This window comes from Pristis pectinata, chromosome 6 (assembly GCF_009764475.1).
Source record: "Pristis pectinata isolate sPriPec2 chromosome 6, sPriPec2.1.pri, whole genome shotgun sequence".
NCBI classification, from domain to species: Eukaryota; Metazoa; Chordata; class Chondrichthyes; order Rhinopristiformes; family Pristidae; genus Pristis; species Pristis pectinata.
In genome coordinates, this window is record NC_067410.1 from 98097896 (window position 1) to 98111602 (window position 13707).

Genomic DNA, 13707 nt, shown 5'->3' on the forward strand with positions numbered 1-13707 from the left:
TCACAGCCGTCTGTAGCAAAGAATTCCACAGGCTGTGCCCTCGGATCCTTGACTCTTGTACCACTGGAAATATCCTCCCTACGTCCACTTTATCCAGGCCTTTCAGTATTCGGTAGATTTCAATGAGATACCCCTGTCATCCTTCTGAACTGCATAGATTACAAGCCTAGATTGCTGGTTTCCGTGATGTGCTGGGCTGTATCCACAACTCTCTGCAGTTTCTTGCGGTCCCAGGCAGAGCAGTTGCCATACCAAGCTGTGATGCATCCAGATAGGATGCTTTCTATGCTGCATCGATAAAAGTTGGTGAGTGTCAAAGGGAACATGCTAAATTTCTTTAGCCTCCTGAGGAAGTGGAGGCACTGGTGAACTTTCTTGGCCGTGGCGTCTATGTGGTTGGACCAGGAAAGGGTATTGGTGATATTCACTCCCAGGAACTTGAAGCTCTCAACCCCAGCACCATTGATATAGACAGGAGCATTGTGCACTGCCCCACTTCCTGAAGTCAATGACCAGCTCTTTTGTTCTGCTGACATTGAGGAAAAGGCTGTTGTCATGACACCACGTCACTAGGCTCTCTATCTCCTTCCTGTACTCCAACTCATTGTTATTTGAGATATGGCCCACTACGGTGGTATCATCTGCAAACTTGTAGATGGAGTTAGAGCGGAATCTGACCATGCATTCATGAGTATATAGGGAGTGGAGGGCTGAGGATGCAGCTTTGTAGGGTACCAGTGTTGAGAATAATCCTGCTGGATGTATTGCTGCCTATCCTCACCGATTAGGGTCTGTTGGTCAGAAAGTCAAGGATCCAGTTGCAGAGGGAGGTGTTAAGTCCCAGGTCTCGGAGTTTGGTGATGAGTTGCTTGGAACTATAGCATTGAAGGCAGAATTGTCGTCAATAAACAAGTCTAATATAGCTGTCTTTACTGTCCAGATGCCCCAGAGATGAGTGTAGGGCCAGGGAGATGGTGTCTGCCATAGACCTGTTTCGATGGTAGGTGAATGGCTGTGGATCGAGCTTTTCTGGGAGGCTGGAGTTGATGCGTGCCATGACCAGCCTCTCAAAGCACTTCATGACAGTGGATGTCAGAGCCACCAGGCAGTAGTCACTAAGGCATGTTACCTTGTTTTTCTTAGATACCAGGATGATAGTGGTCTTCTTAAAGCAGGTGGGAACCTCAGATTGAAGCAGGGAGAGGTTAAAAATGTCTGCAAATACTCCCACCAGTTGATCTACACAGGATCTGAGGGACACCATCCAGGCCAGATGCTTTCTGCAGGTTCACTCACCAGAAGGCTGATCTTATGCCCTCAATGGTGACCATGGGCTCAGGTATCAAGCAGCCTCGTGTGCGGCACCTGGTCAAAGGCCTTCTGAAAATCCAAGTAAATAGCATCCACTGAATTACCTTTGTCTCCTACTTGCTACTTCCTCAAAGAATTCTAACATATCTGTCAGGCAAGATCTCCCCTTAATGAAACCGTGCTGACTTCGTCCTATACTTACAGTACCCCAAAATTTCATCCTTAATAATGGACTCTAAAATCTCACCAACCAGAGATCAAGCTAACCGGCCTATAATTTTCTGTCTTTTGCCTCCCTCCCCTCTTAAACAGTGGTGTTACAATTGTGATTTTTTTGATGAAGTGACAGAGGATCAGTAAGGGAAATGAAGTTGATGTGGAACATGTAGACTTCAAAAAGGCATTGATAAACTGCCACGTAACAGGCTGGACACCAAGATTGAAGTTCATGTTATATAAGAGGCTTCTACAGCTTGGTAGAAAACTGAACAAGTAACAGAAAAAAAAATGAACCGACAATCTGCTGGAGGAACTCAGCGGGTGGAGCAGCATCTGTGGGGGGGGGGGGTGGAGTGGAGGAACTGTTGATGTTTTGGGTCAAAATCCTGCATCAGGACTGAGAGTACAGAGGGAAGATGGCCAGTATAAAGAGGAGGGGGAGGGGTGAGACAGGGGCCAGTAGGTGATTGGTGGACTGAGGAGAGGTGAAGGATGACGGACAGAAGTAGCCCACTAGAGGAGGCCAAAGGGTGGAGCTGGGAGAGAGGCAGGTGGATGATAGATGGAGGTCGACGAAAAAGGGGGCAGATGGAGCCAAGTGGGAGGAGGGGAAGGTGAAGGTGGAGACAGCCAGGAAGGTGTTAAGCAGGAACACAAAGGCTGTACAAAACAGTAGTAGTGAAAAGCTGTTTTTCAGACTTGAAGGAAGTGTATAGTGGAGGTTGCCAGAGGTCAGTACCAGGACCACTTTTTAAAAAATCTCTATTAATGACTTGGACGGTGTATCAAAACAAGATTTTAAAATCTGCAGATAACACAACACTTGTAGGAGGAGAGAAGCAAACTTGACGCTTATGGATGGAATGGGTGATAGATGAAATTCAGTGCTAGGACAGGTGAGGTGCTGCATTTTGGTAGGAAGAATGTTTAGAAGTAATATAAAATTAAGGGTATAATTCTAGAAGGAGTACAAGATTTGACAGATCTGGAGTTTTTTTTGACAATTCATTGAAAGTAGCAGGGCAGGTTCAGAAAGTAATTAAAAATAAGAGGTTTCTGGGCTTTATTTATAGAGGCATACAGTGCAAGACCAAGGAAGTCATTATGAACCTTTATAAAAAGGCTGGTTCAACCACAAGTGGAGAACTGTGTCCATTTCTGGATACTATACTTTAGGAAAGATGTAAAGGCTTTAGAGAGGGTGTACAAAAGTGGGTGTACAGAGATGAGGGACTTTAGTTATGTCGATGCACTGGACAAGCTGGGGTTACTCCATTTGCAACAGTAGTAGATGTAAGAGGATTGAAGGAGGCACTTAAAACCACGGAGGATAGACAGTAGCCTGAGAGAGACCATTCACATTGGGATTAGGAAAGGTAGAATGAAGGTGATTGGTAAAAGAATAAAAAGTGACAAGAATTAAAGATTTTTTTTAATGGGAAGGCAGGTTCAATTATTGCATTCAAAAACAGCAGAGACTAGAACAAGCTGGGTACTCTTATATTCCACCAGTATAGATTTGAGATGCCAAATGGCCTCCTTCCATTATGTAACTATGTGATATTTTATATGCACTTGAGCAGGGAGATCAACCAACCCCTGGTTTACCACCTTTTAAGTCAGAAATGCACCAGGGTGTCAACCTAAAACCAGCCATGAAGTTGAATCCACACCCTTTTCACTCTTATGGGAAGGTTTACCTTTGAATTAAGCTGAACAAAAGGGGAGTGGCATCATAATGTTTCTATCTTATCACACAGTTGAAAGGTGTAGAATGCTCTAAAAACCAAGAACACAGATATTGACCAAAAATGAACAAACACCTTTCTCAGAAATGTCAAAAATTATGCACAAAAGGTACAAGTGTAGTGCAAGTTTCAAAATTGGTTTAATGTTTTGATAAGAAAATAAAATTTAAATAAAAATACATTTCTAAAACACTAACATGCAGTTAAACAAGTGCTGTTTCTTAAAAAAGTTTGAGTAAAGCCAATATACAATATAATACAGCAATATGGTTTATCAACATATACAATATTAATGGTCTTGAAGAGAATATATAGACATCAAAATACAAAACAGACTTTGTCTGGAAAATGCCTAATCATGTACCAAATTGTTCAGCAGTCTGTACAATGCTCAATTCATCTGGCAGCTGTCAATCACATTCTTTCATCCTTTGAATTTCTTATCAGTGCTGAGAATCAGGAACATAAGATAACATTTATTAAAAGAGGCTGTCCTCTTATTTTACATTGTAAACTAATTCTCTTTGGGGTGGAGGGGAAGCAACAATTCCAAGGAGTCAGCCAAGAACAAATACATGGTTCATTCAGATCAATAGCTGTTTTCCAAAATGGGATTTTATCAACTGTTCAGACAATAAGAACAATTTGACTTCTTCCACCAAGCATACCTCCTTTAAGCTGACTTTATTACTAATCCCCAATATTGGGAGTATTTGAGAGGCAGTAGTCAATTGTTTAAAAGATCTCCTAAAGGCGAGTTGGTGAAGGCACCAATTGGTGCAATATTAAACTACAGTCAAGAAAGGACCAAGGAGTGTTGAATTGACTCGCCTTAGCAGGTAGCTACAATTAGCTTCAGTTTGAACATGTTTGAAGGACCCACACACCCCCAAACAAAAACAGGTGAAATCAACTGCCAACATGAGTCAAGGAAACACTGAACCAAATTAAAAAGCAAGTTCTTTTCCTTTGCAAATAGAAAAGGAAATTGTATACTGGAAGGGTGCAGAATTGTACTCCATCACTGCCAATTAAAACAAGCAAATGCTTTTGGTTAGTAGAGGTTATTTTAGGAATTTTTCTGTGCGCAGTTGTACAATTTACATAAAAATATGCTACAAACAAGCTTCTTCCCATCATTAGTACCGATTTCTTTGGAAATATTGAAGTTATTTTGTAATTAAGATCCACTATATATTAAATACTGACTACCTCCCTCCACATATTATTCAGGATATCAACATTTAAAAGTTATTATGGTGTTGAGACTTTTATCTAAATTATTCAAGTATTTATTAAAGCTATTATCTTATGAGATGATAGGAACCATTTGATATGTTCAGTTCTGAAAAGCAGCAGATACAGGGAATGCCAGACCTCAACCTGCTCATGGGGCATTTCAGAAGAATACAGTCTAGACTCAATACACAAGGAATACTGAGTGTAATAAGCAGGACATTCCTTGTACTATGGAAAGTACTGTGGATGATTTTGGAAATGAAGACCTTCCTGGGATATTAAAACAAGTATTTAATACCCTTCAATCTCAGTTCATTCACTTTTAAAGGTTGAAGGATGTTAAAAAAAATTTGGGAAGATCATCAAATATTAAATGGTCCAACATATAATGGAATTCACAGAATAGCTCCACAATTAATGACCATGTTATGACCAAATGGATTGTTCAACAAATCAGAAAAAAAATACCAGGTATCAGTCTTTTTAAAAAAATTATAAATTAAGATCACCTGGGAAAGTTCAGGAGATTAAAGTGCATTGAAATCAGTTCACTTTTGTGGACTTCACATAAATGTACACCTTCAGTAAACCAGTTCGTTCATTTACTGAAAGCTTGTGTCCTTAAAACACCAGCATAGTGAAGAAAACTATTAATTTCAGAGCTTCAGCAGCTGCCAGGTCCTGCTCTTCCACTGGGATTATTTTGCTCCTATAGGATTTTCTCTGTAACAAAAAATAATAACAGCATAATATCTTGAATTGCTGCTTTGTGAAGAATTTCAAAAGTCATCTTAAGACGGTAACAATTCCACTTCAGAATTTTTTTTTTACGTTATCTGAATTTGGTTTAGACACCACCACCGAACAAATTATTACAATGGGTTCTCAAAAACAGATGGTGTAGCCTAGAGATGTACTATAGCTCTACTTCATGCTACTTCATGTTTTGCATTGAAGTCAAAAGAAAGTAAAATTGGATGACATGTAAAGCCAGTAACCAATTCAATCCCATTAACTGCTCGTCAAAGTTAAAGATTATCCCACCCATTGGAAGATTTGAACCTGAACTGTCACAGTGGTAGATTAAACTAGTACTTACTCGCTTCCATATTTAGCACGTGTTGATCTCTTAATTCTGTACTGCTCATGGGATTTAGCCAACTCATCCACAACTCCAGTTATTTGCTGAAGTGTTTTAAAGGTAACTCTTGAGTCTTGGATAGTAAAATGGGCATATTCATCTTGCTCTTGTTGAGGACCTTGATACACATCTATACTCCCACAAGCATCTGCAGAGAAAATACACCACAATGTTAAAAACAGTCAAGACCCATCAGCTAACCTTCATTCTCACCAAGTTCTTTTCGATGTCTCCTCTTGAAACTGTTCCTTGTTAACAAAGGAATCGTCATTGATTACATTTAGAATGTGCTCATTTTAATTTCATGCGTATACTTTTAAAAAAAAAAGTTTGGGACACAAAACTAATGAATTCATATTACTGGAGACTCCTGGAAACTTGCCTTCCATTTTTTGTAGCCTGGGCAGGTTAGCTTGGAACAGTGAAAATATTCTCTCAGCTTCCCGGTCACAGTCAATGGCCAGCTGAATATTTGCTGGAGAACCTCTGAAGGTAAAGTAATAAACTGTATTAATAGCAAGAAAAGAAGTAGGTTTTAAATATATAATAATAGAAAATATCAAAAATGTCAAACAATTCAGGCAGCATCTGAGAAGAGAGAAAAATAGCATGAATGTTGCGTGAATCTTTCTTCAAAAACAGAAAAGTAGAAACATTTTCAGATGCAGAGAAGTTTTTTTGGGGGGTTGGGAGTGAAGAACAAAAGATATGCAGCTGTGTGAAAAGCTAGAGATTAAATGACAAAATAGTTGTTAATGTAAGGCAAATGATGATATTGGAACAAAGGTGCTTAATACTAGTCCAGAGTTGTAAATGGGAATGACAGAATTAGCTGAAATTGATGAACTAAATGATAGGACTGGCAGGCCATAGGATACCTACTTGATGAGGTGTTCTTCAAACTTCATGGAAATGTGCAAGAATGCAGAGGTAGAGATCAGTGAGGGAGAGTTTGGAGAATTAAAGTGACATGCAAATAGAAGCTCAGGACCTTGCTCAACTTAGCAGTTCTGCAGAGGTCATCCTATCTGCATTTGGTCTCCCAAAGTACAGGAAATTCCTTTGTAAGAAACAAATACTACTTGTCAAACAGTGGTGTGGCGATTGCCGAGGACAGACAGGTCAGTGGGAGTGGAGAATGGGAAGGGGAGCTAAAATGACATGCAACTGGGAGCTCAAGATGGCAGTTGCAGACAGAGAAGCTGCTCTGCAAATTGGTCAACTGGTCTATACTTGGGTCTCATCATTATAGAGGATGTCACATCACATGCACCAAATAAAACAGACCAGGTTAGAGGAGGAGGTACACTTGAATCTCTGCCTTACCTGTAAGAGTCCCTGGATGGTGGCGAGGGAGATGGTGCACCTCCTATGGTTTCAGGGGAAAGTGCCAGGTATGGGGAGGGTGTGAAGGGGAGAGTGCTCCCTGCAGAAAGTGAAAGTGGGGGGAAGAGGGGAAGATGTGGGATCCCGTAGGAGATGACAGAAGTGGTGAAGGATGATATGCTGGATGTAGAAGCTACTGGGGTGGAAAGTGAGGAGCAGGGAACTCTATCTCTGTTCTGGCAGGGGGTGGGTGGGCAGGCACAGGATGCGAGTACACTCGTGAAGAATATAGGTGCAAATCCCTCTTTGCTCAAAGATAATGACTCACCCAGTACAGCTGGTGCATCCAACTGCTTTTTCATCTGTACTTTTGCAGCACATCCAGCTTCCAGATAGAAAAGCACAAGGATGGTAAAACTGCAGCCTCTTATGATTGCAACGGCTCAGTCTGGTGATGATCTCAATCCATTCATTAGCTTCCACACAGTTACTAGCCTGAACATAAAGGGGTCTTTCAGGTCTATCCGCACTGAGGATTTGAAACATCTAAAAAACAAAAATTCAAATGTTTACTGTTAAGCAAAAGGGCTTTTAATCTCTGATTGTAAATGGTTGGGGTAAGGAGAATTCAAAGTGACATTTGCACTGCTTCTTTAAATCCCTGAATGCAATGAGTTAATTTTCTGTTTAAGTTAAGCAACGTGAATTTTTCCATGACAGGAATCAAATTCAGATGAAATTGTTGATAAAAAAAACAAAATCAGACAATAATTGTACGTGGATTAGTTGAAAGCATACAATGCTTCAAGTTTCACACCAAAACTCTTAAATGTAATGCTTTCAGTTTGGGGGAAAGACCAGTCATAACTTCAACAATATTCAAACAATAACTTACTTTTACCAAAGAATAAGATGCTGATTGGACTGGAGAGGTGAATTGTGATATCCACCCCCATGGATCGGTGATGGAACCAAATGGTAATTTATTGAAACAATTTGCAGTCACAAAGGAGTAGCTAAATAATCATAAAAGTTGGCAACTACAAGCGAACTTCAAAAGAACACAGAAGATATGTACTTTCCTTTCAAAGGTGAGACTGATTATTCCACAATGTTCATCTCCCCTGCCAGTTCCTCAGATAATGTTGTTATCTGTGCCTGGCATGACTTGGACAACATCGAGGCTTGGATTTAAGTGGTAAATCACATTCGTACCAAGTCAAAGTGAATCTATCCACCTCTCTTAAAAGTGAATGGCATTACTATAGTTGATGATAACAGATGTAGAGAAGCACCACCTATTTCCTTTCTGGCTCACACAACACTGCAACTCGCAAATATTCTTCTATTCGAACTTGATAGCTAGATTAAAATCCTGGAACCCCCACTACCAGCACTCCAAAACCCCTTCAGCACACCGACCACAGCAATATTGAGAAAACTACCACTATCACTTTCTGAATTAAGAATAGTCTCGCCGCTGACACCCACATCACAAGTGAATGTAAACATTTTCAAAATATTGTCATCTATACAATTAGTTATCACTGTACAAATGGCACAATTTAAGAGGAGATAAAGAGAGGTTATATGCAATAAACGGTAATGTTTCAAAAGAAAGGGGAAATGAGAAGCACATATACAAATCCTTAAAAGTGGAGCCAGTTAAACTGTGAAAGGAAAACACATAGGGTGCCTTAACCTTCACATTTTGGGAGACAAGATGGAAAGAATATAAAAAAATGGAAGTGATGGCAAATCTATACATGAGTTTGGCCACAGTTGGAATACTGGCCCACAGAGGACTGGAAATTTTAGTGCAACTAAAATGTTGCTCTGCTTTTTCTGGAGATAATTCAATTAGAATGGATGAAAAGGGTTTTAAATGATATTAATGTGCCTCCCAGCCATTCTTCCATCAACTTTTCCAGAATATTTGCAGCTTGCATTCTCACCAGAAAACCACACTGAACTCTTCACATGAAATCTGGCAAGTAGTCAATTGCCCATTGCTGAACTGCTGTCAGCAAATTTAGGACTTGATGCTCCTATATCACATAGGGTATTGGCAACTTCTCTTACATTTTCAAAGATGCTGCATGTACTATTGAGGTAGTTCCAGTATTTTCCATGTACATATATTTAAGGAAACCAAAACATTGTTTAATCATATGTACTTCCACAAGCTAATTTAGGATGTCATTGTTACTTACATTTTTTCTGTTGAAGCATCTTTCTTCAAGTTTCTCGACTGCAATAATATTCTTAATCAGAATGCTGTACAGGGAATCTTTACCTGTGCAAACAGATTTACCAAATGTAGTTAAGGTTCACCCATAGAATATTAAAACAAAAATACCTGTTGTAGTCAAGTTGTGGCTCAGTTCCTGCTTGCTCACTTCAGAGTAAGATCATCGAGCGTTCGAGCCCTACTCACATGATTCTAGCACAAAAAATTAGGCACAGAAACAGAATACCATACAATCAGAAGTGCAGTCTTTCAGACGTTACACCAAAGCTCCTCCTAGTTTTCTTAGGTGGAAATAAAAGGCACGACTTTTAAAAACAAAATCAACATTTAAAAACAGATTAGCTGATCATCACTGGGATTTGACTGCCATTTTCCTACATTACATTGATTACATTTCAAAAATACATAATTGGCTTGGGATATATGAAAGATGGTCTATGAATACTTGGGCTTTTTCAATAAGACTGCATTCCTAGTGAGAGGTGGACATCTATTGAGTACGGTAGTTACTAAATAGGAACAATTAAGTATTCTTTTACAATGCAAGAATGCTAAGAAGCACTTCCTGACAGGCAGATATTACAAAGTTTCAGAGTTCATATATTTCCCATACCTTAATACTTAACATATTTTAAAATATACTGGTGAATTGATATTTTCTTCCCTTAAAACAAGCTTGATATTTGAGCCTCATGTAGAACCCGAACTACAAGACAGGTGAATGCAATAAATGTGGGTTCATTGTGTTAAAAGTGCATTAGCTGTCAACAAAAAAAGCCTTCTGAGAAAACATCAATGTTAACATTTATTTCTTACCCTACTTGATGAGATTTTACTCTTTGATAAGCAACTGACTTATTTGTCACCGTCATACTCAAGAAAGTCAAGTATTCAATCATTTCAACCAACAGATTAATGCAAAATCTTGCACAATTTTAAAGGGGCCAACGTTCCTTCTTCATACAACAGGTTCAATAAAGAGTGTATAAATGAGTGTCTTATTCAATACTTAGGCATTAAAATATTGCTTTCACATGATTGTATACAAACTTTCAAAGTCTTGGACAACGGGGTAGTGGTTATGAAATTCAACCAGCAGTCTAGAAATCAAGACTTACATTTCAAAGAACATACATTCAAATCGTGTAATAGCAATTTTAAAATGTTTTCAGGAGAAAAGTAAAACACAAAACTTTCAGATATTTATAAAATCTGAACTTTTCAAAGGAAATGATAGCTTAACCAAAATGTGTTTCGGCTTCCACATCAATGTGGTTCATTCTTAACTGCCATTGTCATCCTGCAGCTACATTAAACTGTTACAAAGGAATAGTAAAACCAGATAGGATTAAAACATAGAACAGCACAGCACAGGCCATTCGCCCACAATGTTGTGCCGACATAGCTATTCCTCTCATTCATGTGCCCATCCAAGCCCCTCTTGGAAGTTCCTTGGGGCAATCTTGGTATCAGTCTAGGCCATGACCAGGGCACACCAAGCCAGATCGACTTTACAAAGTTCTCCTCAGTAATAGCTGGTAATTGGCACTAAGTATTGAGGTGTGTCCTTCTGGCTAGTCAAGCAGTCTGACAATCATGGTCATGGGTTAACTTTTATTATCCATTGTTCCAGACTCATCCAACATGACAGACCCAACAAAACTGTGACAGAATGGTCTATTGCTGGGAGGAATAGACCTGCGATTCCCCAACAATGACTTTAGTTCCCATTAAATCTAAAACTGTCAGGTCAAAGACTGCACAGAGTTGTAGACCCAGCCAGCTCAATCACAGGCACAACCCTCCTTACCACTGAGGATATCTTCATCAGATTTCTGAACAGTCCATGAACACAACCTCATTATTTTTGTACTATTTATTTATTTTGTAATTTACAGTAGTTTTAGGTCTTTGCACTGTATGACTGCCACAAGACAAGTTTCACATCACATAAGGCAGTGACAATAAACCTGATTCTGATTCAAAGCTGGGAATGGAAATTTTGTGCTGATTATCACTTCATCTCAGCTAATTAAATCAGTACTCCTTCACTTGAAAACTTGAACTAAAGTTGACAAAGGAAGTAGCACAGGATTTAATTTGGATGGCGAAGCTTGAAATATCTGTTACAAGATTTGACAGCACCATCAATGATCCAGTCCTGGTAGCAACACCCTCCAGATTTGACTGCAACTGGTGGTAAGAGGATGCACACCAAAGAATAACTACCTATTCTCAAAAATTTACGATGAATGCAATTTTGTTGGAAGGATAATTTAAAGTGACATCTTAACATTCCTTGTGGAGTTCAAGTATTGTAATCACACTTGGAACATGCTCCACATGAGAGTGGTACACAGAACTGTGAGCTGTCTGTAGTGAGCAAAAAACAAACTGCTGTGAAGTAGTTGCAAAACTACTGTTAGCTCTTGATGTCTCCTATGGTCAAGATCACATCTAACATCCTGGTCATAAGTCTGCTGTGATTTCCTGTTATGAACAAGCATGAATTGCTGAACATTCCAATACTACATCTCCAGTGCAGGTTTCAATTTGGGAAAAAAGTTAACAGAAAAGATCCTATTCTACAAAACTGATGAACATTTTCTCCCCCACCCCAAGTTCTGTTTTTGCACCACATTAAAATGTGAAACAGCAGCTGATACAAGCAGTAGTGGCATTGGAAATATCGGTCACTTGTTTTGAACAGCAGTGAATAGGTTATTCATGATGGATTCAATAACCAATTTTCTTATCATTATTATCGATATGTTTTCCCAATGGTGAAAGTTGAATTGAAGTATCTATTCCTGAATTTTACTGAGTATTTTACAAAGTAAACCCTTTACCCTACCCTGCAAATGAAAACAAGTAAATTGTTACCTTGACAACTTTGGCCTGCTATTGTAGACATTCCCTCTGTTCTATCCATCCCTCACATCTCTGCAACTTTAAGCAGATACCTGCTGAATATTTCCACCATCTTCTGCTTTTATTTTGGATCTCCAGTATCTAAAGTTTTTTACTCCAAAACCAATTTTGCTTACTCTTGTAATGCATACATCTTCTGTGGCATGATGAACTAATGGTCTGGATCTTAAAGCCAAAACAACGAGCTCATAGATGTCTGAACCAAAAAGTAGACACTGGAAATTGCCATCCTTTTTGCTTTCTTGTTCACAAGCTTTGCTACAGTTTTATAGGACTTCACTTATTCAGTAGTCTCATGCTTGTGACAGCATGAAACTGGGATACACACCAATTAGGAATCAACAAAAGGCCAGAAAGGGTTTGGGCTCATCTACTGAAGTGTAAATGAATATTTAATGTCACATTGTCTCTAATTAACTGCCTCTAATTTTGGAAGCTCTTGGTCCCAAAATATAGTCTCATTCCTTCAAATTTTATTTAGGTAGAAATTTTAAAAATTACTTTTTTTTCTCTCGCCATTCCCCTCTTCACAGGATTTCATATTCAAATCAATGTACTTGTATTTCTTGGTTTATAAGCATTTCTCAATCCTAGCCCACTTAATTCCCTGCAAGGATGTGGGACCCATCACAAATCAGTGTTAAAGCCTACAGAAAAAATTGTGGATGGGTGTAGATGCAGGGCCAGTAGTGATTAGATGCTGCTCACACATAATTCAGGCCAATGTTTCTGCAGTGTTGACACTGTACTAAAACATCATTTGCCTTAAGCCCATTGTAGTAATGCTGCATGGTGCATTATAGTTTGTCCCATGAATTTAGCAATCATCCTTCGATAATAAATCCACAAAATAGTAACAGGTGAATATCTCATTCCAGATACAAACATGCCATTTCTTTCCACTTCACCACAGGTCAAAAGTTGCCATGTATAGGTGGAGCTCCTTCAGTGCTGGGTTTTCAGACCCAGCTGCTGATAGCTTGTTCCCAATTGCAGATCGTAGGGTAAAGACTGCCATCTCTGGTTTGGATTTTGCTGCAAGTATATCACAGCAATACCAAAACTTCATCAACAAGGCCTTTGTTTAAATTCACTGAAAAAAAACCTTTGTGAAATTGGCCAATGACTTTCAGGACTTTTTAAGACAGAGCAAAATATGCTAAGTGTCCCCAGTTTAAAGAATACTTCATAACATCCCAAATCACTGTCACTGAGGCTACACTAATGCAAAAGCATTTTCATTTTCTTTTACAACTTGCTCCGTGCTTACAATCCTACCTAGCTTTGCATCATCAGCAAATTTAGAAATATGTCATTGGGTTCCCCAGGCCAAATTGTTAATATAGATTAAGAAAAGCTGGGACCAAGCAGATTCATGTGTTACCTCACTAATCAGAGCATACCAATCTGAGAATGATCTGTTCATTTCCACTCTTAGATTTCTGTTTGATAACTAATTCTCAATCTACTATTAACCCTAATTCTAGCTTTGTGGATCAGTCTCCTGTGCATGACCTTGCTGAAAACCTCCTACTAATATT

General features: G+C 39.0%; 1 protein-coding gene across 1 annotated transcript in view; it reads right to left on the bottom strand.

The window, feature by feature from the left end:
- Positions 1 to 3406: 3406 nt before the first annotated feature.
- rasa2 (RAS p21 protein activator 2) overlaps positions 3407 to 13707 on the bottom strand; it is a 146944-nt gene continuing 136643 nt past the window's right edge. The window contains 5 exon segments of the mRNA XM_052018237.1: positions 3407 to 5240; positions 5617 to 5806; positions 6041 to 6144; positions 7313 to 7530; positions 9198 to 9280. Coding sequence (XP_051874197.1) covers positions 5216 to 5240; positions 5617 to 5806; positions 6041 to 6144; positions 7313 to 7530; positions 9198 to 9280 — 620 coding nt within the window. The 3' untranslated portion in view covers positions 3407 to 5215.